This window comes from Ursus arctos, unplaced genomic scaffold (assembly GCF_023065955.2).
Source record: "Ursus arctos isolate Adak ecotype North America unplaced genomic scaffold, UrsArc2.0 scaffold_26, whole genome shotgun sequence".
Lineage (NCBI taxonomy): Eukaryota > Metazoa > Chordata > Mammalia > Carnivora > Ursidae > Ursus > Ursus arctos.
In genome coordinates this window covers 2435175-2457787 of record NW_026622941.1, presented here as the reverse complement: position 1 = coordinate 2457787, position 22613 = coordinate 2435175, and the positions used below count along the sequence as shown (strand labels likewise).

The following is a 22613-nucleotide window of genomic DNA, read 5'->3' as shown; positions in this document are numbered from 1 at the left end:
AATGGAAGACAGTTAAGTGACTTTTTTTTTTTAAATATGCTGGGCAGATACTGACCAAAAGAAAGACAGTAGAGCTCTATGATTATTGGACAAAACAGGCTTTAAAGCAGAAAAGCAGTGATGGGGAGAACTGGTCAGTTCAAGTTGCTACAGCTGAGATTCTTTATGGTTTCTTTTTTCTTGATGTGTAAGAGTGATTGCAGGATAGGGACGCCTGGGTGGCACAGCGGTTAAGCGTCTGCCTTCGGCTCAGGGCGTGATCTCGGCGTGATGGGATCGAGCCCCACATCAGGCTCTTCCGCTATGAGCCTGCTTCTTCCTCTCCCACTCCCCCTGCTTGTGTTCCCTCTCTCATTGGCTGTCTCTATCTCTGTCAAATAAATAAATAAAATCTTTAAAAAAAAAAAAAAGAGTGATTGCAGGATAATAAGCTTCAAGATTCCATCAGTAAACTGAAAATACTAATCAAGACCACCAAAATTAAACTACCAAACTGATTTATTTAAGAATCAAAACAAAATCGTGGAAGATACACTTTTCTGTTATAGAACTTAAACACCAGTTGAGAAAATAAAATAGGATGTAAAGGTAATCTGACTGTGACAGCGGTTGGGCTAAATTCTGTACAGATATTCCTTCTAATCTTGTTCCCCTTCCTCTTCATACTGTCCTCCCTCACATTGTCCTTCGGAAAGCTGTTCAACCAATGGAAAACAAACTTTCCCGGCTACAAAGATCATCTTCAGTCATTGGTGTATAAAAAGAGAAATATATAGCACAACTCAAGAACAATTAATGACTGGGGCCCCTGGCTGGCTCAGTTGGTAGAGCATGCAACTCTTGATCTCGGGGTTGTACATTTGAGCCCCACGTTGGATATAGAGATTACTAAAAAAATAAATAAGTAAAATATTTTTAAAAAATTAATATTGGTGACTAATTTATGCTTTTTCATGATATGAAGTTTAAAACAAAGCTCAAAAGTAATTTGTTGAGATTTTGTTAAATGTATAACAAGCACTGAATCTGACACACCTAACTGAAATCGTTAAGGATTATGCTTTTTTCATTTTGTATATCAAATACCAATACAACTAAGTTTAATTACAATTCACTATGATAAAATTATTTCCAAGGTTTAACAAATGTATGCAGAAGTAATTTTAATATTTTCTTAAAGATAATTATAGTTGGAAATAACCCAGATTAGTAAGAGTAAAATTTATTCACAGTATGTTTTCTAAAATATCTCAGAATATTTCCAACTATTCCTATTTCTGAAACTAGGTAGGTTAATAACAATAGCAGAAACTGAAGAACAAAGATTAGTGAACTAGAGAAATCTGGAATTCAAACCTTTTCTTTAAATACCTGGGTTTGGATAACTAACATACACTGTTTCTTACCTTAACTATGTATTTTTTCTGTGAAATATAGTTTCTCTGAACACCTTGTTTGAGCACTGACATCTTAGAGAAAGGATTACAGAATAAACAAGGAACTCCCTTTCCTCTGAGAGGGTGTGTATACCTGTATACATAGATATGCATTTACAACTAACGAAGTTTATTTTAGTAAGTTTCTTGCTTTTTCTTTTCCTTCTTTTCTTCAGACAGTCTGATTATTTATGTCATTGGGGTCAGGGGAATTCAACTATGTGCACATGCACGTGGCATGGTTTAAGAGGGAAAATATCTGGATGTAAAGTACCTTTCATGTCAGTAAAACATGAAGGACTTATTCCTTTTGCTTGTCAGTCTTATCTTCAGAAGAGCATAGTACAAGAGCTCCTTAAGAGCACGGAGTCATTGATACAATATGTATAATTTCTAATGCTGTATGAAGCAGTCAATATTTTAGAGCTCAACCTCATGACTATGCAGGGAACGAACTTCAAATTTCTGAACACTATACGTAGAAACAATAAACTTTGATCATCTTCATGTCTTCTAGAAATGGAGAACTAAGTTCTTATGACTAGTTCTTCATTCATATACATGTATCAAAAAAGTAATCTTTGGTCTTATCTGTCTACCATGATGAATTCCTTTGGGAGGATTTCATAATCCCAACTAAGAAATATTTGAAATACCGTCTTCCTTGAAAGTGGATTTGTGTGTGCTTTATTAGTACCTCTTTTTAAGTTTTTATTTTTATTTTCTACATGAATGGCTCCTATTGAAAGCCACTACATTTTTTTTAAGATTTTATTTATTTATTAGAGAGACAGAGCACAGACAGGGGGAGCGGCAGAAGGAGAGGGAGAAGCAGACTCACCACTGAGCAGGGAGCCCAATGCAGGGCTTGATCCCAGGACCCTAGAATCATGACCCAAGCCAAAGGCAGATGCTTACCAACTGAGTTACTCAGGCACCCCATAGTACTTCTTTTTAAGTTTTTTAACTTAAACTAGGCATCACATATAGAAGATTAAGTATGACATGTTCTAGAAAAATAACTAGCCAAGTATATTATCACTGTGCGTTATTACTAAAGTCAACTTGAAAAAGTTTCTTAATCATGTGAATGATGTGCAAATGTTTTGCTCACTTTCTGGGCACACCTCTTTGTCCTTTCCTTTCTCCTGTTGCCTTCCCCAAGACCCACTTTGCAGAAAACTTTCCATTTGTCATGCAATACCACATGACATAAAAAAAATTACCCTACATATTTTCAAGGTCACCCCAAGTCATCTCAGAAAAGAGAAATTTGGTTATTCCAGACAATTTTTGATAAGTATTTTCTTTGCTGTCATTTTCTGGAGGGAAGAAACAACTTAGTAATGTGCATGTACTATTAGGTAAAAATGTGGAGAACCTTAATGTCCAACGATATCAGACTCATTAAGCGTCCATTCTCCTGAATACTTTGCAGCCAGTTAAAATTAAATTTAAGAATAGTTTTTTTTGCTTTTGATTTTTTTTCATCATGGTAAGTGTACTCTTTAATCCTTATCATCTATTTCACCCTCCCCGCCACACATCTCCCCTCTGGTAAACATTAGTTTATTCTCTGTAGTTAAGAGTCTGTTTCTTATCCCCCCCCCCTTTTTTCCCTCTTCAATCCAAGAATAAGTTTAATATAATTAGCATGTCAGCCTACTGACTTTTAAAAATTTCTTAACTCAGATTTTTTGCTTATAATTTTTAAAACCTATAGAAGGAACACACAGTTCCCATGAGTATTTTAAATTATGAAATATGTAAACTAATAATAGCTTAGAGAACAATAAGATACAAAAAATAAAACAGGACTATGACAGTACAGAGAATCTGTTTCTGTAATTTGGTGAGTAATATCTATTCATATACTCACCAAACAGGTTAAGAAACATGCAGAACTGCTAGAGATAACCGTGTCACCCACTCCAGATCAGGTACATCAACCCTTTCCCACCTTCTACACCACTAACTTCGACTTCTATGGACAGTTGTCCTATGCATGTATATATTCCAAAGCAACCAATACAATTGCTTCATATGCTTTTAAGCTTTATGTGCATGGCATCATGAATTCTAAGAACATGTTCTGTCTCTCCATTTTAAAGTTATTCTTTGGTGCTCTTAAGTACTATTTTGTGATTTCACTCACAGATAATTTACATGTAGAAAAATACGTATTTTTCTAAGTTCTTCATATCTTACTAGCTATTGCTATGTTTTCTCATATTTTTAATTGGTTAATACTTATATTTAACAGTCATCTCTCTCATAGTTTATAGATCTCATCGATACGTTAGGCAGTGAACTAATGCAAATATTGAAAGTTTTATATTTTCCTTTTCAATTTGTATATCTTTGATTTTATTTGGTTTCCTTATTGCCCAGGCTGGGACTTTCATTATAATGTTGAATAAGAGCAGTGGTAAAAGATAGTCCTTTTTGTCCCTCAATTTAATGTTTTCACTTCAAAACTTTCACCACTACACAGAATGTTTGCTCTCTAGTGGAATGAGGAGAGAGGTCTTCATTAACTGTTGATTTATTAATATTTAATATTTCTTTTTGCATCATTTTTGGTAAGTTGTTTTTTAAGAAAAGTATCCCCTTTACCTAAGTATTTAAATGTATTGGCATACATGTAGTATTTGATGATTTTAAAAATCTGTCTATAGTTATGGCCTCCTGTTTTGGCTCCTTCTAACATGTGTTTATGTCTTTCTTTCTTGACATGTTTTGCTGGATATTTATTATTAATTTCAAAGAACCTGATTTTTATGTTATTATTTCTCTTTTTAAAAATTCACTAATATTTGCCTTTATCTTTATTTGTTTCCTCAATTTACTTTAGGCTTAACTTACTTATTTTCAATCTTGACTTTTTTCATTTTTTATTTTTTTAAAGATTTATTTCTTTATTAGAGAGAGAGAGAGTGCGAATGTGAGTGCGGCAGGGTGAGGGGGAAGCAGAGTGCGATGGAAAATCTTAAGCCGACTCCATCCTGAGAATGGACCCGACTCTGGGGCTCCATCTCACGACCCTGAGATCACGACCCAAGCCGAAACCAAGAGTCAGGTGCTTAACCCACTGCACCAACCAGGCACCCTTTGACTTTTTCTTTAAATAAGGGTATTCAGAGGTTGTTTGAGGTTATAAATTTTCATCAAAGAGCTACTTTAAGTTGTATTCTCAAATTTTGGTGTATTATATGTTAATTTTTTTGATTATAAATAACTTACAATTTCCATTATGATGTCCTCTTCTTTAATTCATAAGTTACTTTAAAAATACATTATTTAGGGGTGCCTGGGTGGGTCAGTCGGTTGGGTGTCTGTCTTCGGCTCAGATCATGATCTCAGGATTGAGCCCCATGTCAGGCTGTCTGCTCGGCAGGGAGTTTGCTTCTCCCTCTCCCTCTGAGCTCTCCTTCTCTCTCTTCCTCTCTCTCAAATGAATAAATAAAATATTTTTAAAAAAATAAAAAATAAAATATATTGTTTAATTTTTTAAAATGTTCAGTTTTCCTTATTCTATTTTTTATTTCTATTGACTATGATTAACATACAGTTTTACATTAGTTCAGGTGTGCAATATAATGATTTGATAATTCTATACAGGGGCAGCAGGGTGGCTCAGTCAGTTAAGCGTCTGACTTTTGATTTCAGCTCAGGTCATGATCTCAGGATCATTAGATGGAACCCCACATCTGGGCTTTGCACTCAGCAGGTAGTTTGCTTCTGTCTTTCCCTCTCCTTCTGCCCCTCTCCCCACTCATGCATGCACATGCTCGCTTTCTCTAAAATAAATCTTCTCTAAAAAAAACAATTCTGTACATTACTCACTGCTCATCACAATAGTGTACTCCTTTTTGGGGGGATGCAGCAAAAGCAGATGTTAGAGTGAAACTTATGCTATAAATGCTTGTATTAAGAAAAAAATTCAAATAAACAGCTAACATTACACCAAAAGGAACTAGAAAAAGAAGAAACTTGGCTGAAATTTAGTAAAGGAAGGAAACAACAAAGAAAAATCAGAAATAAATAAAATAGAAACCAGAATAAACAATAACATAATGTTGAAAGTAATGCCAGTTTTTAAAAAAATAATAAAATTCATAATGCTTTAACTATGTTTGCTGAGACAAAAGAGAAGACTCAAAAACCAAAATGAGAAATGGAAGAGAAAATAATACAACAGATAACCACAGAAATACATAGCGTGATAACAGATTACTGTAAATAACTATGTACTAACAAATCAAATAGCTTAGGGGGAAAAACAGATAATTCCTAAAAACTCACAAGTTACCATGATTGAATCATGAAACTTGAATCCAAGAAATAGGAAATCTTCTTAGACTAATGAAAGAAATGGAAGAATGAAATTTGAATTAAAAATTAATCTCGGGGCGCCTGGGTGGCACAGCGGTTAAGTGTCTGCCTTCGGCTCAGGGCGTGATCCCGGCGTTATGGGATCGAGCCCCACATCAGGCTCCTCTGCTATGAGCCTGCTTCTTCCTCTCCCACTCCCCCTGCTTGTGTTCCCTCTCTCGCTGGCTGTCTCTATCTCTGTCGAATAAATAAATAAAATCTTTAAAAATAAATAAATAAAAATTAAACAATCTCCCAGCACAGAAAAGCCCAAGACTTTAATGGCTTCATTGGTGAATTCTACCAAACATTTGAAATAATGACAATCTTTATCAAAATCTTACAAATAATAGAATAGAGGAAATACATTCAAAATCATTCTGTGAGGCCAGCATCACCCTGATACCAAAGCAGGATAAAAACAATACAAGAACAAAAAAGTCTAGTTTATCCTATATAAGTATTGCTACTCCCATTTGCATGAGAACTGTTTCTCCACCCCCTCACTTTCAATCTTCAGGTGTCTTTAAGTCTAAAATGAGTCTCTTGTAGGCAGCATATAGATGGATGTTATTTTTTTACTCATTCTGACACCCTATCTCTTGATTAGAGTGTTTAGTCCATTTACAAAATTCAAAGTAATTATTGATAAATATGTATTTATTCCCATTTTATTACTTGTTTTGTTGTTTCTGGCGATTTTCTCTGATCCTTTCTTGTCTTTGTTACTTTTGGTCTCTCCTTTGCACTCAGAGTCTTTAATATTTCTTGTAGGGCTGGTTTAGTGGTCACTAACTCCTTTAGTTTTTGTTTGTCTGGGATGCTCTTTATATCTCCCTCTATTCTAAATGACAGCTTTGGGGATAGCGTATTCTCAGCTGCAGATTTATCTCATTCAGCACCTTGAATATATTCTGTCAATCTCTTCTGGCTTGCCAAGTTTCTGTTGAGAACTCTCCAGCTAGCCTTATGGGTTTTCCATTGTAAGTTAAGGACTTCTTTTGTCTTGCTGCCTATTAGATTTCTTCTTTGCCACTATATTTTGCAGATTTAATTACACTGTGTCTTGGTGTTGGTCTGCTGTTATTGATTTTGATGGGAGATCTCTGTACCTTCTGGATCTGCATGTCTGTTTCCTTCCCCAGATTAGCTATTCTTTCTTTCGTTTCTGCTATTCCTGAAATAAATTTTCTGCCCTTTTCTCACTCTTCTTCTTCTGGGACTCCTATAATATAAATATTACTGCATTTGATGGAGTCACTGAGTTTCCTAAGTCTTTTCTCATGTGGCATAATTCTTCTTTCTCTCTTTTGTTCTGCTTCATTATTTTCCATTACTTTGTCTTCTAGGTCACTAATTCATTACTCTCCTTCTTCAACCTGCTGTTCATTGCATCAGCCTGTTTCCAATCTTGTTTATTGCATTCTTCATCTGATTGATTCTTTTTTAGCTCTTTGATCTCTGTGGTGAAGGTCTCACTGATGTCTTCTATTCTTTTCCCAAACCCAGTGTCTGTTGCTTTAAGTTCTCCATCAGACTAGTTACTTATATCTGTTTCACGTAGATCACTTGCCCTGCCTTATCTTGTTCTTTCATTTGGGATAAACTTCTTTATGGTGGCATTTTGTCTAAGTCTCTGCCTTCTTCTGTATGTTAGAAAAGCTGGTTATGTCTCCTGTTCCTGACAGTAATGGCCTTAGGAAGAAGAGGCCATGTAGTGCCCAGGCCTGATGCTTCAGGGAGTGTCTCTGGTGTGTGTTACGTGTGCTCTGCTCTTGTGTTTTGACTGCTCTATCTATCCTTCAGGCCAGTGGTCTGCAAAAGCTATCCTGGCCTGAATGTGGCAAGTTTTAACCAGGTGTACTTTGGTCTGTTTATGAAATGAGACTTGACACCAACTGCACCAGAACTGAGGTCCTACAGAACTCTCTGGTCAGGAGATGTGGTGTGGGTAGGAGTTTGTGCTGGAGTTTTGGGGGAGGAACCCACTGCACTGGGACTGAGGCAAGCTTAATGAGAACGGCAGTCCTGCCTAAGCACAGGGGGGTGGAGCTTTGTGTAAGCAAGTTAGGCAACCAGTGTAAGCCTTGTGCTGCTTCCCGCAGGTGGTTCTGTGTTTATGCTGAGGGGCCGGGGAAGAAAGTGGTAGCACAGCCAGCCCCTTTGTTTCCATAGGGGCATCTCTGTGAATGCTGCCTCTCAGGGATGCACTCTGAGAAGAGCAAATAATCTATCCCCTGTGTGCCCCAGGTGTTTTCAGATTGCTGTTTCCAGGCTCTCTGCCCCTAGGTTGTTTGCCTGCCTTCTCTCCAGGAGCAGGGCAGTGCCCTTGGGGCTCTATCCCAAGCAAATCTGCTGATCTTTAAAACTCCAGGCTTTAAGTCCCACTGGTTGTAAGTACTCAAGAAATTCAGCCCCTCTCATTTTCCAAGCCAATGGCTCTGGGAAACATTCTCTTTCTGTGTTCGCCTGTATGCTCCTCTCTCTCTCTTGTTCTTCTGTACAACCATGGCTCCCTCCCCTCCTCAGCACCTGTGATCCGTTTCTCCCCTAAACCACATCTCTGCCTTCCTACATTCTTCAGTGTGACTTCTCTCCCTTTAGTTGTGGAGTTTGTTCTGTAAGTCTTCAGGTCAATTTCTGGGGTATTTAGGATGATTTGATAGTTATCTAGTTGTGTTCCTGGGTCGAGGTAAGCCTGGGGTCCTCTTATTCTGCTGCTGTCTTCAACAGACTTTAAAATAATATTTAATGGCATGATAAAGTATGTTCATCGTGATGGCGATAGCTAAAATACGCTGGGTGCGTGTTTCATGCCAGGCACCTTTCTGTGTGCTTGTATTAATTCAGTTGATCCTCATACAGTCTTTTAAGGAGAAAGTATTGTTATCCTCATTTTAAAGGTGAATAAACTGAGGCTCAGAGCATTTAAGTAGCTTCCCCAAACTTAGATATCTGCTAAGAGCAGAACTAGAATTCAGACCCATGCAGTTTGCCTCTAAAGCCCTTACTCGGGTGTTATTACATGAAAAAATACCAAAGAAAAATCTCTATAAATTTTCTCATGGAATTAATCAAAGTGTTTTTAATCTAGGAAAGAAAATGTGTTAAAGAGTCCCAAATTTTGACAAAGCAGAATGGGTAGAGGGGAAGGACAACTTGTCCTATGAGCTATCAAAATATACTGTAAAATAATAGTAATTTTTAAAATACTGTATTGGGGGTACCTAGGTGGCACAGTCAGTTAAGCATCCGACTCTTGGTTTCAGCTCAGGTCGTGACCCAGGATCATAAGATCAAGCCCTGCATTGGGCTCCATGCTTAGCATGAAGTCTGTTTAAGACTCTCTCCCCCTCTGCCCCTTCCCCATCCCACTTTCTCACTCTCGCTCTTGCATGTGCTCTTTCTTTTTAAAATAAATAAATAAATCTTTTTTCAAGAAATACCATATTGTAGGGGTGACTGGGTGGCTCAGTCAGTTAAGCGTCTGCCTTCGGCTCAGGGCGAGATCCCAGGCTCCTGGGATTGAGTCCCGTGTCAGACCCCTTGCTCAGCGGGGAGCCTGCTTCTCCCTCTCCCTCTGCTGCTCCCCCTGCTTGTTCTCTCTCTCACTTTCTGTTAAATAAATAAATAAAAATCTTTAAAAATACCATATTGTAGTAGAAATAAGGAAGAAATAGAGAAAAAATCAGAAGAGTATGCCACTTCTTATGTTTATAGGGAGGAGGCTGAGTGGATACACCTAAGTAGTAAGAGTGATTATTACTTATCAGAGAGGGATTTACAGGTGATTTTTTAAATTTTTCAGATTATCTACAGCAAACATTTTTAAATTGCATAATATTAGGAGGTTTATTTTCAATACTTTAAAACTTTAGATTTTTTTTTATTATATGTTAGTCACCATACAGTACATCATTAGTTTTTGATGTAGTGTTCCATGATTCACTATTTACATATAACACCCAGTGCTCCATATAATACATGCCCTCCTTAATACCCTTCACCGGGCTAGCCCATCCCACCACCCCCCGCCCCTCTACCCTCATTTTGTTTCCCAGAGTCCATACTCTCGTGGTTCATTTCCCCCTCTGTTTACCTCCCTTCATTTTTCCCTTCCTACTCCTAACAATCTCCCTGCTATTCCTTATGTTCCACAAATGAGTGAAACCATATGATAATTGTCTTTCTCTGCTTGATTTATTTCACTTAGCATAATCTCCTCCAGTCCCATCCATGTCAATGCAAATATTGGGTAATCATTTTTTCTGATGGCTGAGTAATATTCCATTGTATATATGGACCACATCTTCTTTATCCATTCGTCTGTTGAAGGGCATCTCGGCTCCTTAGACAGTTTGGGTATTGTGGACATTGCTGATATGAACATTGGGGTCCATGTCCCCCTTCTTTTCACTACATCTGTATCTTTGGGGTAAATACCCAGTAGTGCAATGGCTGGGTCATAGGGTAGCTCTATTTTTAATTTTTTAAAGAAACTCCACACTGTTTTCCAAAGTGGCTGTACCAACTTGCATTCTCACCAACAGTGTAAGAACAGGGTTCCCCTTTCTCCACATCCTCTCCATTTGTTGTTTCTTGCCTTGTCAATTTTTGCCATTCTAACTGGCATAAGGTGGTATCTCAATGTGGTTTTGATTTGAATTTCCCTGATGGCTAATAATGTTGAACATTTTTTTCATGTGTCTGTTAGCCATTCGTATGTCTTCATTGGAGAAGTGTCTGTTCATATCTTCTGCCCATTTTTTTATTTGATTATTTGTTCCTTGGGTATTGAGTTTGAGAAATTCTTTATAGATCTTGGATACCAGTCTTTTATCTGTAGTGTCATTTGCAAATATTTTCTCCCATCCCGTGGGTTGCCTCTTTGTTTTGTTGACTGTTTCCTTTGCTGTGCAGAAGCTTTTTATCTCGATGAAGTTCCAAAAGTTCATTTTTGTCCTTTGCCTTTGGAGATGTGTCATGAAAGAAGTTGCTGTGGCCAGTGTCGAAGAGGTTACAGCCTATGTTCTTCTCTGTGATTTTGATGGATTCCTGTCTCACATCGAGGTCTTTCATCCATTTGGAGTTTATCTTTGTGTATGGTATGAGAGAGTGGAAGAATGAAACTAAAACTTTAGATTTTAACAATATTTTGTTAGTGCAATATATTGCTGTTTAGTTTTAGGCATAGTCTACCCTGCATTTTCTGAATTTGTTGGTGTACAAAATGTGTGTGTATGTGTATATATATGCATATTTTAATTGTGGGGCATCCCAATCAGATGGGGGACCAGTGGCATAGGCAGTGAAAGATTTCACCCAAGGCAGAACAAAAGAGATAGAAATTTATTGAATACACTGCAAGGCACCAGTGAGCAGGACAGCAAAGGAGAGACTGTCTGCAATAAGGCAGTGGTGAGGGACCAGTTATAGGGCAGAGTGAGGAGTTATGGGAACATATTGAATTTTCCCTTTTTCGGTTAACTGTGCCTGGTTGTATGTTGTGCATTGGTTAGTTACAGCCTGTGGCTGTTTCAAGGTGGGTTGCTTAATGAGCCTGTTTGCATCAGCTTGGTGGTCGCTGTGGGCCCTTTCATCCTGCTCAAGTTCCATTGCTCAAGGCTGTTGCCTAAAAGCAGCCTCTACCTTTATATTTACATTTATACTTATATTTATATATTATGTATTCATTCATTTATTCAGGTCTTACATTAACCAATCACACAGAATCACCAATCCACTCCTTTTTGGTAAACATGGAGAAAAGACAATGGGATAATAATCGTGTAGCCTAGTGTTGAAGAGAAGAATTTCAGAATCTCTGACTTATTTTGAAAACCCGAATGTTTATTGATGGTGTTAAAAAAAGCTATTGAATTTTATGTATGTAGCTTCCATCTGATAATCTTACTGAACTTTATTATAAGTTGTAATAGTTTTTCAGTTGATTCTCTTAGATGTTCTAGGTATATAATCATTTCATTTACAGATGATAACTTTTTTCTCCAATATTTATGGTCTGTGTGGTATATAACATCCCCCAAAATGGAATAGTGTTTAAAAAATGAGTAGTTCTTATAGTAGTATGAAAATATGACTCCTACATATCAAGAAGTGAAAAAACAGAGTTACAGAGTCCTATCCTAGGTATGGTATAATCCAGTCTTTATTTTAAAAAAATAAAGCACTGTATAAGGGGCTTGATTTGAGAAGATTACTCTTTTCCTCAAAATTTCTGTACTAATTTAGGTGCCTGTCTTAGTTTGCTTGGACTGCCATAACAAAATACCATAGACTTGATGGCTTAAAGCCCAGTCTGGAGGCTAGGAAGTCCAAGATCAAGGTGCCAGCCAATTCAGTTCCTGGTGTGAGCTCTCTTCCTGGCTTGCAGAAGCCAACTTCTTATTGTCTCCTCCCACGGCGGGGAAGGAGGAAAAGAGAGAGAAAGGGAGAGAGAGAGAGTAAGTGACTTAGAGTGAGAGAGAATGAGAATGATCTCTCTCTTCCTCTTCTTACAAGGCCACAGTCCTATCAGATTAGGGCCCCACCCTTATGGCTTTATTTAACCTTAATTACCTCCTAAAGACTCTAGCCAGATGTAGTTACCCTGAGGGTTAGGGCTTCAACATGAATGAGGGGAAGGGTGGGGAAGGGGTGCACAATTCAGTTTGGAGCTGTGCCTAATTTTTTTCCCTGATATCTTCAGAAATCCTATGTTTAATTTTATTTCAGACAGCATTAGTTTTATTATTTCTTATGACATTCTTAAAAGACTTGTTACTTTACGGTGTTTCATAGAAATTTTATCTCAATTTAACTTCATGAATCATTTCCTCTTAGACACAAAATCGAATGAAGCTAATGGCCGACAACTATGAGGATGACCACTTCAAATCCTCCCATTCCAATCAAACCAATCATAAACCCTCCCCAGACCAGGTAAGACTGTTCTTGAGTGTTTTATAAAAACAAGTGTGCTTTTATTTTCATGTATCTTATACTAGCATGTTACAAATTCCAGAGTATAAATTAGAAAAAGAAAAATAAATAAATAATTTCTGAAATCTTCACTCATGTTTTTAAACATAGATTTAATTTCTGTACAGGAAGGTGGTGGTAGATGATTCTGAATATTTTTAGAGGAGATACTCAAAAGATTTGAGGACTATAAGAAATCCTTGAATTGGTTGAGAAAAAAAATTAATCTGAAAGATACATACTAATTTGTAAGTGTCCTACTTTTCTTATTAAAACAATGCCTTATTTAAAAAAAAAAAAAGACTCTTTCCTTGTGAGCTCTATAAGACACAATTCTGTTTAGAGATGACTATTGTTTAATTGCAAATTTTTAAATCTCTCCTCATCACCTATTATGAAGAGTGATAATTTCTTCTCTCCCATTTCCCTGGTTGATCCCTCCAGTATATGTTATTCTCAAGGAAAATTGTTGCCTTCAACTTCTCATCAATGCAAAAGAGGCATTGATGAGACTGAAGGGAACCATATTCAACTCCAGTCTTTTGGAAGAAGGGAACTCTCCCAAGATCTTGAAAATGATGGATGGGGGAGAGTGGTGAACAGATTACCTCATATCCCATTGCCAAAAATCAGATTTCAACATCTCCATCACACTCAGTCTTAAAATATATAGCTGAAGGAAAAAAAATAGTTAAGTAATTACATCCATATGACTAAAAAGCCAAGGGAAACTCCCCCACTAAACATCTCCACTGAATGATAGCCGTGACATTGTCTTAGAAGAAGAAATATTGCAGATGAAAACAGCAATAATATCCAAATTATAATTTTTTCTGAGATTCAGAAGATATAGTCACAGTATGATGACATTTACTAAGCCAGTTGAGGCAAGCCTTATATTTTAGAGGGAAAACAATAGCAATCTTAATGTAGGCAGAATGCAGAACTGTCTGCCTGATGTCAGCCATCTTTCTTTGCCAAGAAATGATTTTGCTATCTCTGCCTGTTCTTGATACCCAGAATTAAATTTATGCCAGTGTATATTAGATGAGTATTAGATCCTTTCCTTGAAACAGATTTTGATAATGAATAAATACAAGAAATTGGATGCCTGGGAATATTGGAAAGCAAATGGAAATGAGGAAAGTTTGAAGAAAAGGCAAAAATAAAGTAAAGTCTGCAACCTGATAATTTTGTCCAGATCCAGCCCTGGGATAGAGACAGTGTCTTGAAAGGGTAGGAAAGTAGAAATGTAATGACAAACTAGTTACTGATTTGGGTAGGTTAGGGAATTTAGGGAGTTAGAATCTATTATAAAAAGGGTCAAGAACTTAGAGACCATTTTCTTCTACTACATTATGCTTATGTCTTTGTTTTAAATACTAACCAACTCTTTTTCATTCCCATGCTGCTCTGGGGCATTGTTCCCTTTGTCATCTTTCTCCCCTAGGATGAGGAGGAGGGTATATGGGCATAGCCAATCAGATGCTCTTAGTTCAGCCATTTTGTTCAGAACGGTGAGAAACACCTTTCCTTAACTATAGAAATGTTTTTTGTTTGCTTTCATTTTTTTTTTTTTTACACAGTCATTCGCACATCTTGTTTCTCTGTAATTCATGAAATTGTTTGGTGTGCTTTCTGTTTTCTCATCTTCACATGATTCCTGTGTGTATTGCTATGCTTCTGACGTAGGGGGGTTGGGTTTTGTGGGGTTTTTTTTGTTTTTGTGTGTTAATAATCACTTTTATAATTTCTTTTTATACATTTTTGGGAGAACTTCCAGGGCATATAATTAAATTTCTCCTGTTATGATTTTATTAATAAACTACCTTATCTAATGTGATTTTACAGTGTCCTGGTAAGGTTTATAGTGACTTACATCAAACTGGAACTAGAAAATTGATCAAATACTCTGCCAGCAAGTTTGGGATATTACTTTTTGTGATAATTAATTGTAAATATATGTCTTTAAAAAAATTGTACTGTGAACTAAAACCTCTTGTTTCTATCTGTAAAAGGATGCTCTGAATTCTCAGGGTCAGTGGTTCTTATAGAGTGCCTATCAAGGACATCCCCTAGAGCTTTGACATTACTCTCAAGCTGTCCTTAAAAATAAGGAGAAGTAAAGAAGTAAAGGAAAACCTTTTAAAAAGTTGGTCTAAAGAATTCTTTTTCCTCTCTTTTATGAATTGCTGCTGTGTTAAACAGTTGCCAGGACACTGTCTAGATTCTCCTTTCCAGGCCAATTGGCTGGAAAATATAGTCCAGCTGTGGCAGTATCTCCCTTTGATCTGATGCCCTGGAGGTTTGACTAAGGAAATCCTTTTCTTAGAAAAAATAATAATTACAATTAATAAGTTCACACATATCGGTGGCCTTGCACTCCCTGGATTCACTGCCCTTGCTTATTGGTGATCTCACTCTTTTGGAGTCAGTTCTCTCTGAAAAGTCTGTGTCTTGGTGTTATACTTCTTAAAATGATGAGGACATGTGTAGACCTCTCACTAGCAAACACAGCCAAGAAGGATGATGAGGTAAGTTGTGGAAAGGGGCATATACTGTGAAGATGGGAACCTTTCCAAATGACTTTATCCTGAGGGTGTACAAGGCGAAATGTATACCAGCCAAAAAGCTATTTGGGTTAGAGTGTTGCATGCCAGACAAAGCTAAAGCTGAGAAAATTCATGTGCTAATTCTCTTTATCTACACTGCCCCCTGCAAGGAGTTATTTGTCATCGTGAAGGCTATGGGGGGCCATACAGTAGTTGAATATAGAATACCAGTCCCCTCCTTCTAAATGAGCCTGCCTTGTCTATTTTGGCAGAACATAGGAGCCTCTTGGCATGCCTTAACAGGAAGCACGTCCCTGACATATGAATAGGATTGTATTGGTTGTATACCCTTTTTCTAGCCAATCAGAAGAGACAAGTTAGTGTTACAGGAAAGAAGGCCCATAAATAACTTCACCAGGAGACTGAAAAATTAACAAACCTACACATAGACTTGTTCCTAAAGTGTCCATTTTATTTTTTCTTCTTCCCTAGTGAAATAGCTCCTAGTAAGAGTTCAGATGCTATTGATTTTTTTTAATTATTGCATTGTTGAGCTTATTGCACTAAAATATTAACTGCCATTGGTTTGGCACAGTGCAGTTGCAATTAGCTGGCCATAACTGGAGTTTCTATGATATCTCAAATTTTCGAAAAAGTGCTATATATGCCATGATATCATAAGGGTTTTACCTAAAGAAATGCATGAGTGACCCATAAAATATTGCAGACGTCTTGACTTGATCTCCAGTTTTCTTAACTTGTTTTCTTGCTAATTCTAGAGAACAGATTTTTCTTAATAAAATTTCAAACTTTTGAAATTGACGATTTATCTTGTCAAACTTAAGAACGTAAATAATGCTTTACATCTAAAACATTTTAAAAACACGGTATATATGTCAGCAAAGCGTGAGTCTTATTAGATTTAATCAATACTCAGTCAGCAAGAGAATCATAGAAGTAGAGAGCTCAAGGGGTCTAGGCAATTTCACAAGAAGTGTTAGAACATAACGGTTACGAGTCGAGGCTTTGGAGCAGAATGCCTCTGGTCAGATCCTAACACCACCATGTATTAGCTTGTGACTTTGGACAAGGTATTTAATCTCCCCATACTTCAGTTCCTTCGTCTTTCAAATGGAGGTTGTTGGAGAAGCAGATGAGTTGTTAGAGGCATAAACTCTGGAGCCAGACCACACAGCTTTGCATCTAGACTCCACCTTCTTTGTGGCCTGGGGAAATTAACTCAGTCTTTGAATCCCAATTTTTCTGTAAAAATGGTTTGTTTATTTATTTATTTATTTTGATAGAGAGAGTGCGGGGAGAGGGAGGGGCAGAGAGTCTTAACAGGCTCCATGCTCAGCGCAGTGCCCAACATGAAACTCGATCTCACAATCCGGAGATCCTGACCTGAGCCAAAATCAAGAGTCAGACACTTAAGCAACTGAGCCACCCAGGCGCCCCTGTAAAAATGGTTTTATTAATGGCCTACTTTGTACAAAGGGTTGTTGGACAGATTAATAAGTTAATGTATATAAAATGAATTGAACGGTGCCTTCCACCATGTACTCTGCTTATATTATTGTATTTGTCGTTGCTGTTGTCATCATTAACTTGAATCCGTCTCCGGAAGTAGTCAGTGTTCAATAAGTGTTAGTTACTATTTTTATTAATATCTAGTCCAGTGCCCTCATTCTGTTGGTAAGGGTGCAAAAAATAAATAAAGGATTTAGATGTTAAGGCCCCCAGCATTTCTGTGATCTGGATAGAGGAACTAGTAGCTGACAGTGAAAGAGATCATCTAAGACATATTGGTGATTATATCTCCCTTTTCATCACCAAAAATTTAATCTCTTATATCCTGAGGAATTTTTTCCCTTGAGAAAACACCTTAATTTTTCTATAAAAGAAATTTATTCATCGAAACTTACTTTGGTTTTTTTTGTTTTTTTAATAATAATTTTTGTTTTGTTAGTCACCATACAGTACATCCTTAGTTATTGATGTAATGTTCCGTGATTCATTATTTGCATATAACACTCAGTGTACCATGCAATACGTGCCCTCCTTAATACCCATCACCGGCCTATCCCAATCCCCCACCCCCCTCCCCTCTGAAACCCCCAGTTTGTTTCCCAGAGTCCACAGTCTCTCATGGTTCATTCCGCCTTCTGTTTAACCCCCCTTCGTTCTTCCCTTCCTTCTCCTACCAATCCTCCTATTTCTTATGATCCGTAAATGAGTGAAACCATATGATAATTGTCTTTGTCTGCTTGACTTATTTCACTTAGCATAATCTCCAGTCCCGTCCATGTTGCTGCAAGTGTTGTGTAATCGTTCTTTCTGATGGCTGAGTAATATTCCATTGTATATATGGACCACATCTTCTTAATCCAGTCATCTGTTGAAGGGCATCTCGGCTCCTTCCACAATTTAGCTATTGTGGACAATGCTGCTATGAACATTGGGGTGCATATAGCCCTTCTCTTCACTACGTCTGTTATCTTTGAATATGCTGTCATAATCCTCCTGAGACACACAGAATAAAGCAAGTGTTACCTCCAGTTAGAAAGCATGAGAGTCCCTTCTCTCTCTCCCTTCAACCTATAGAAAATCCATGTGAAATGTGTCCCTGCTAGTGTCTATCCCTTTAATTTGTGTTTCCTTTCTTGTTGTTCCCTGACAGTAGAAGTAGGCTCCATGGGAACAGGGACTTTAATATGTTTGCTTTTGTATTTCTGTCATCTAAAATAATGCCTGATATACAGTAGGCCCTCAGTAAGTATATATTGAATGAATTAACTTCTGAATTCATGAAATGCAGAGAAGAAACAATAAAGTTTACATTGAAACCAAGAGCATAGAATTGGCTGTTATCTTTAATGTCAGCATTACTAGTACAAGAAAGGGAAATTTTGAAAGGTAATATAGGAAAACTGTCTAGAAACAAAAGACTTGTAGAGAGAAATGTTAAAAATTTAAGGGAAAGTCATAATTAAGTCATAGACTCTGGCTCCTATAATTTCATACTAAATAAAAAAGTTGAGTATAATTCAGAAATCTTTTCTATCTGAAAAGTGAACATCCTTCAGGTGGAAACTTTTCTCCTAGTAACCTGTGGTTCATAGCCATCAAGAAAAGCCTAGAGCATAGTAGGTACCATGGCCATGTGCTCTTTGTGGACCTCATTCTGGGGAAGCACTCTGTGTAAACTAGCACCAGACCCCTCAAGTAAAGGATGTACTTGTTAAGAAGTTGGTCTTGTTATAAAACCATTCCACTGACTAAAATCTGGAAATGAGTTGCATGACTATCAGACCAGCACTATTGCATCCTAAAACATAATTTGAACTGATATGTTATGAAACTTTTCTTTTTTAATTAGAGATGGTATCAGTGTTAAGACAAGCTTTTAAGACAAATGTTTTAAAACAAGTGTCTCTTTCTTTTGGCATTTCATTTTCCTTATTGTCTGTCCTAGTTGAGTTGTCCACATAAATCTCTTCCTTATCAGTTTGAAACATCGTGAAAGTGTTCTCTTGGTTAGTACTACAATGAAAATCTCTTATATCTCTAGAGAATCTCTCTCTAGAAGGGAGGTATTAGATTAAGATGTTACAGAATTGATTGGAGTAGTGAGTTAGAATATTTTGTCAGTGTGGTCCAGATTGTTTATTGGACCAACTGTTTAAACAGTTTGGACCAATACCAGGATCAGTTTTTGACATAACAGGCAAGAAAGAATTTGACCTTGTATTTTCAGAAGTGGATCAGAGATTTCAGCAAGATGCTTCTTTCCTAAAGAGCTTGGTAAGGCCAGTAGAATTAAGGAAGTGGGAGGATCCTAGTTGCGGGAAAAAGTAACATTTGTTAAACACTATGAGAGACTATGGACTCTGGGAAACAAATTGAGGGCTTCAGAGGGGAGGAGAGTGGGGGATTGGGATAGGCCGGTGATGGGTATTAAGGAGGGCACATATTGCATGGTGCACTGGGTGTTATACGCAAATAATGAATCATGGAACATTACATCAAAAACTAAGGATATACTTTATGGTGACTAACATAACATAATAAAAAATTATTATAAAAAAATTTAAAAATTTAAAAAAATAAACACTATGGGCCAGACACTTTCATATCACTTATCCCATATTTAATTTTCACAACCACTCTAAGAACATGTTTACCAATGAGGAAATAAAGTTCATAGAAGTTAAGTGATTTTCCAAGATTACAGAGATAACAAGCGGCAGACATTTAAACCCAAGACTGACATCAGATCCCATGCCCTTTCCACTATACCATAATTAAAAGAGAAGGAATATTCCACTTTACAGTTCCTTGGACATAAGATGACACTTGGTAGAAGTATGTTGAATTGAATTGTATTCCTGTATAGGAAAATAACAAAACAACCTTTCCCAGTAAGGGATTTCCCTTATAAAAGGAACCTAAGTGGATTTCTGACCTCACTTCACTGATTTTTTTTTTTAATTAATATAACTACCCAGGAATCTGGTGACAAATTTAGAACTGTAGAGTTTAGGAAGGGATAAGAAGTGGATCTTGGAGGTTGGATAAAGTTTGGGTGGCAGGAAGGGGAAAGAAAAAGAATTTTAGATGGGAACCACCTTGAAGGAAGGCCCTAAGAAGGAGTAGGGGCCAGTATATGCACCCCAATGTTCATAGCAGCAATGTCCACAATAGCTAAATCGTGGAAGGAGCCGAGATGCCCTGCAACAGATGACTGGATTAAGAAGTTGTGGTCCATATATACAATGGAATATTACTCAGCAATCAGAAAGAATGAGTTCTCAACATTTGCTACAACATGGACGGCACTGGAGGAGATAATGCTTAGTGAAATAAGTCAAGCAGAGAAAGACAACTATCATATGATTTCTCTCATCTATGGAACATAAGAACTAGAATGATCAGTAGGGGAAGAAAGGGATAAAGAAAGGGGGGGTAATCAGAAGGGGGAATGAAACATGAGAGACTATGGACTATGAGAAACAAACTGAGGGCTACAGAGGGGAGGGGGGTGGGGGAATGGGATAGACCGGTGATGGGTAGTAAGGAGGGCACATATTGCATGGTGCACTGGGTGTTATACACAACTAATGAATCATCGAGCCTTACATCGAAAACCGGGGATGTACTGTATGGTGACTAACATAATATAATAAAAAATCATTATTAAAAAATAAAAAAAAAATATTAAATTAAGGAATTATCTACTTTAAAAAAAAAAAAAAAAAAAGAAGGAGTAGGGGCCAGTGCAGAATCCAGCCTTGCTAGAACAAAGGATATCATGGTCCTTTTATTTTTTCATTGTTATGTACCACCCACATTTCTGTTTTAATATAGGGTACCCATAATTCAAATAGAAAAGCTACAAATACAAGTGTCTCACAAGAACAGTTATACATTGAACTTTACAAAGATTAACATAGCAGTCAGCTTCCCCTGAAGATTATCTGAATCCCTGTGTTCTGAGTTGATTGCCTCCTCATCTAGTTCTGATGCTGTAGGGTCGTAGTCAGAATGTGGGCTTTGGACCAGATTGCCTGGTTCCAAACCTCTGTGTACCTACTTTATTCATTTGTAAAATGGGAAGAGTAATACACCTACCTCATAGGGTTGTTAGGTGACTAAATGATATAATATAAAGCCTTTAAAACTGTGTCTTTGTATATCATGGTTGCTTGATTAATGTTAATTATTGATGTCTGCAACCTGAAGACACACATTGACAATTTATAGCATGATCCCCACCTCTCTTCCCTTTCTACCTCCCTCCCTCTCTTCCCTTTCTACCTCCCTCCCTCTCTTCCTGCATTCTCTTTTCCTTTCTCTTGGTTCCCTTGTTCATTTAAATGGGAGGATTGGGTGAGAATTCATTAATAGTCACCTTTGGATTCATACTGTTCTTAAACTACCTAAACTCCAGTTTAATAGCATTTCCTGTCTACGCTCCTTAAAAAATGTCTTAACTAGTTTCTTCTTTGTCCTAGGTACACAGCCTGCTTTGTGCCTTTCATATTTCTCTTCCTTCCTTTCTCCTTCCCAAAAATAAATTTAGAATTCTCAGTTTTTTCTGCTTTTCATGATTTGCCAGAGCGTTCTACTCCCTCCACTCCTAATCTTTCCATCCTAGGTTCTCTCTAGCTGTCTCAAAACTCTGTCCTCTACTGTTACCATGCCAAGCTCTCCACCAACTCCGTCTGCATACCATACTCAGCAAGTGCCTTCTACAGGCCCTCATTCTTTAAGCCATTATCTCTTCTTAACATATATATATAAATTATATATATAAATTATATATATAATTTATATATATATATATATAATTTAGATGCTGTGTCAGTTTTTTTCCTGGTCTCAAGCAGCTTGAACCTATGTCAAATCCAAAAAGATTCTGGAAAATGGAGCTATTTTTAACAAGAGCATTGAGGAATAGATGCTAAAAGATGCTGATGCTGATAGTTACCATTTAAAGAATACCTACTAAATCCTAAACACTTAGTTTAAGCTTATAAGCATATTCTTATTAAATAATCCTAGACTACAATACAACAAGCCTAGAAGACAGACACCATTCTCATTATTTTATTGCTGAAGAAACTGAACTTCAGAGAAAGAATTTAGCAAACTTATCCAAGTTCACATTGCCTGTAGGTAGTAGAGGCCAAATTTGAACTCAGGTAAGTCTAAGCCAAAATTTGACCCACTTCCAGTAAGGAAACTTCTAGAAGAGTTTTTTTAAAAGGTTATTATGCTTTTTTATTCATACTAGTTATAAGAGAAATAGTAAGAATATTCAAGTACAAATACATGAAGAAAAAAATTAATGAAGAATATCAAAAAGAAACCCCTCGTAAAAACCTAGCTAAACAAGTAGAAAGACCTCCTAGTAATGTAGAGAAGGAAAAACTTTCTCCTCTGCTTTCTTACATTCAGTGACTGGGGTCTGTGAATCAAACTGATAAAAGACTGATTAGCAGAAAGGAAAAAAAAAACAGATTCAATTATGCTTGAATGCACAGAAGCTTACAAAAAAGTGTAACTCAATTTGGGGTTTGTATCCCATTATAACAAAGGGAGGTGAATTGTGGAAAAGAAACTAAACAAAGGAAAAAAGATCCCAAGGCTTCTAGGGAGAGGCTAAGTTATGGAAAGGTGACTTGGAAATGTATGGCAAATAAGGGTTATTTAGTAAGGTTTGTTGCAAGTAAGAGTCTCAGGTAACAAGAGGTGTCTCTGAAGTTGT

General features: G+C 37.0%; 1 protein-coding gene across 17 annotated transcripts in view; it reads left to right on the top strand.

Annotated features, from left to right (window-relative positions):
• ERC1 (ELKS/RAB6-interacting/CAST family member 1) overlaps positions 1-22613 on the top strand; it is a 554906-nt gene that overhangs the window by 455195 nt on the left and 77098 nt on the right. For all 17 annotated transcript variants that reach the window (XM_048216749.2, XM_057318942.1, XM_057318950.1 and 14 more), the window contains one exon: positions 12654-12752. In XM_048216749.2, the coding sequence (XP_048072706.1) occupies positions 12654-12752 (99 nt within the window). The remainder of the gene's footprint in view (positions 1-12653; positions 12753-22613) is intronic.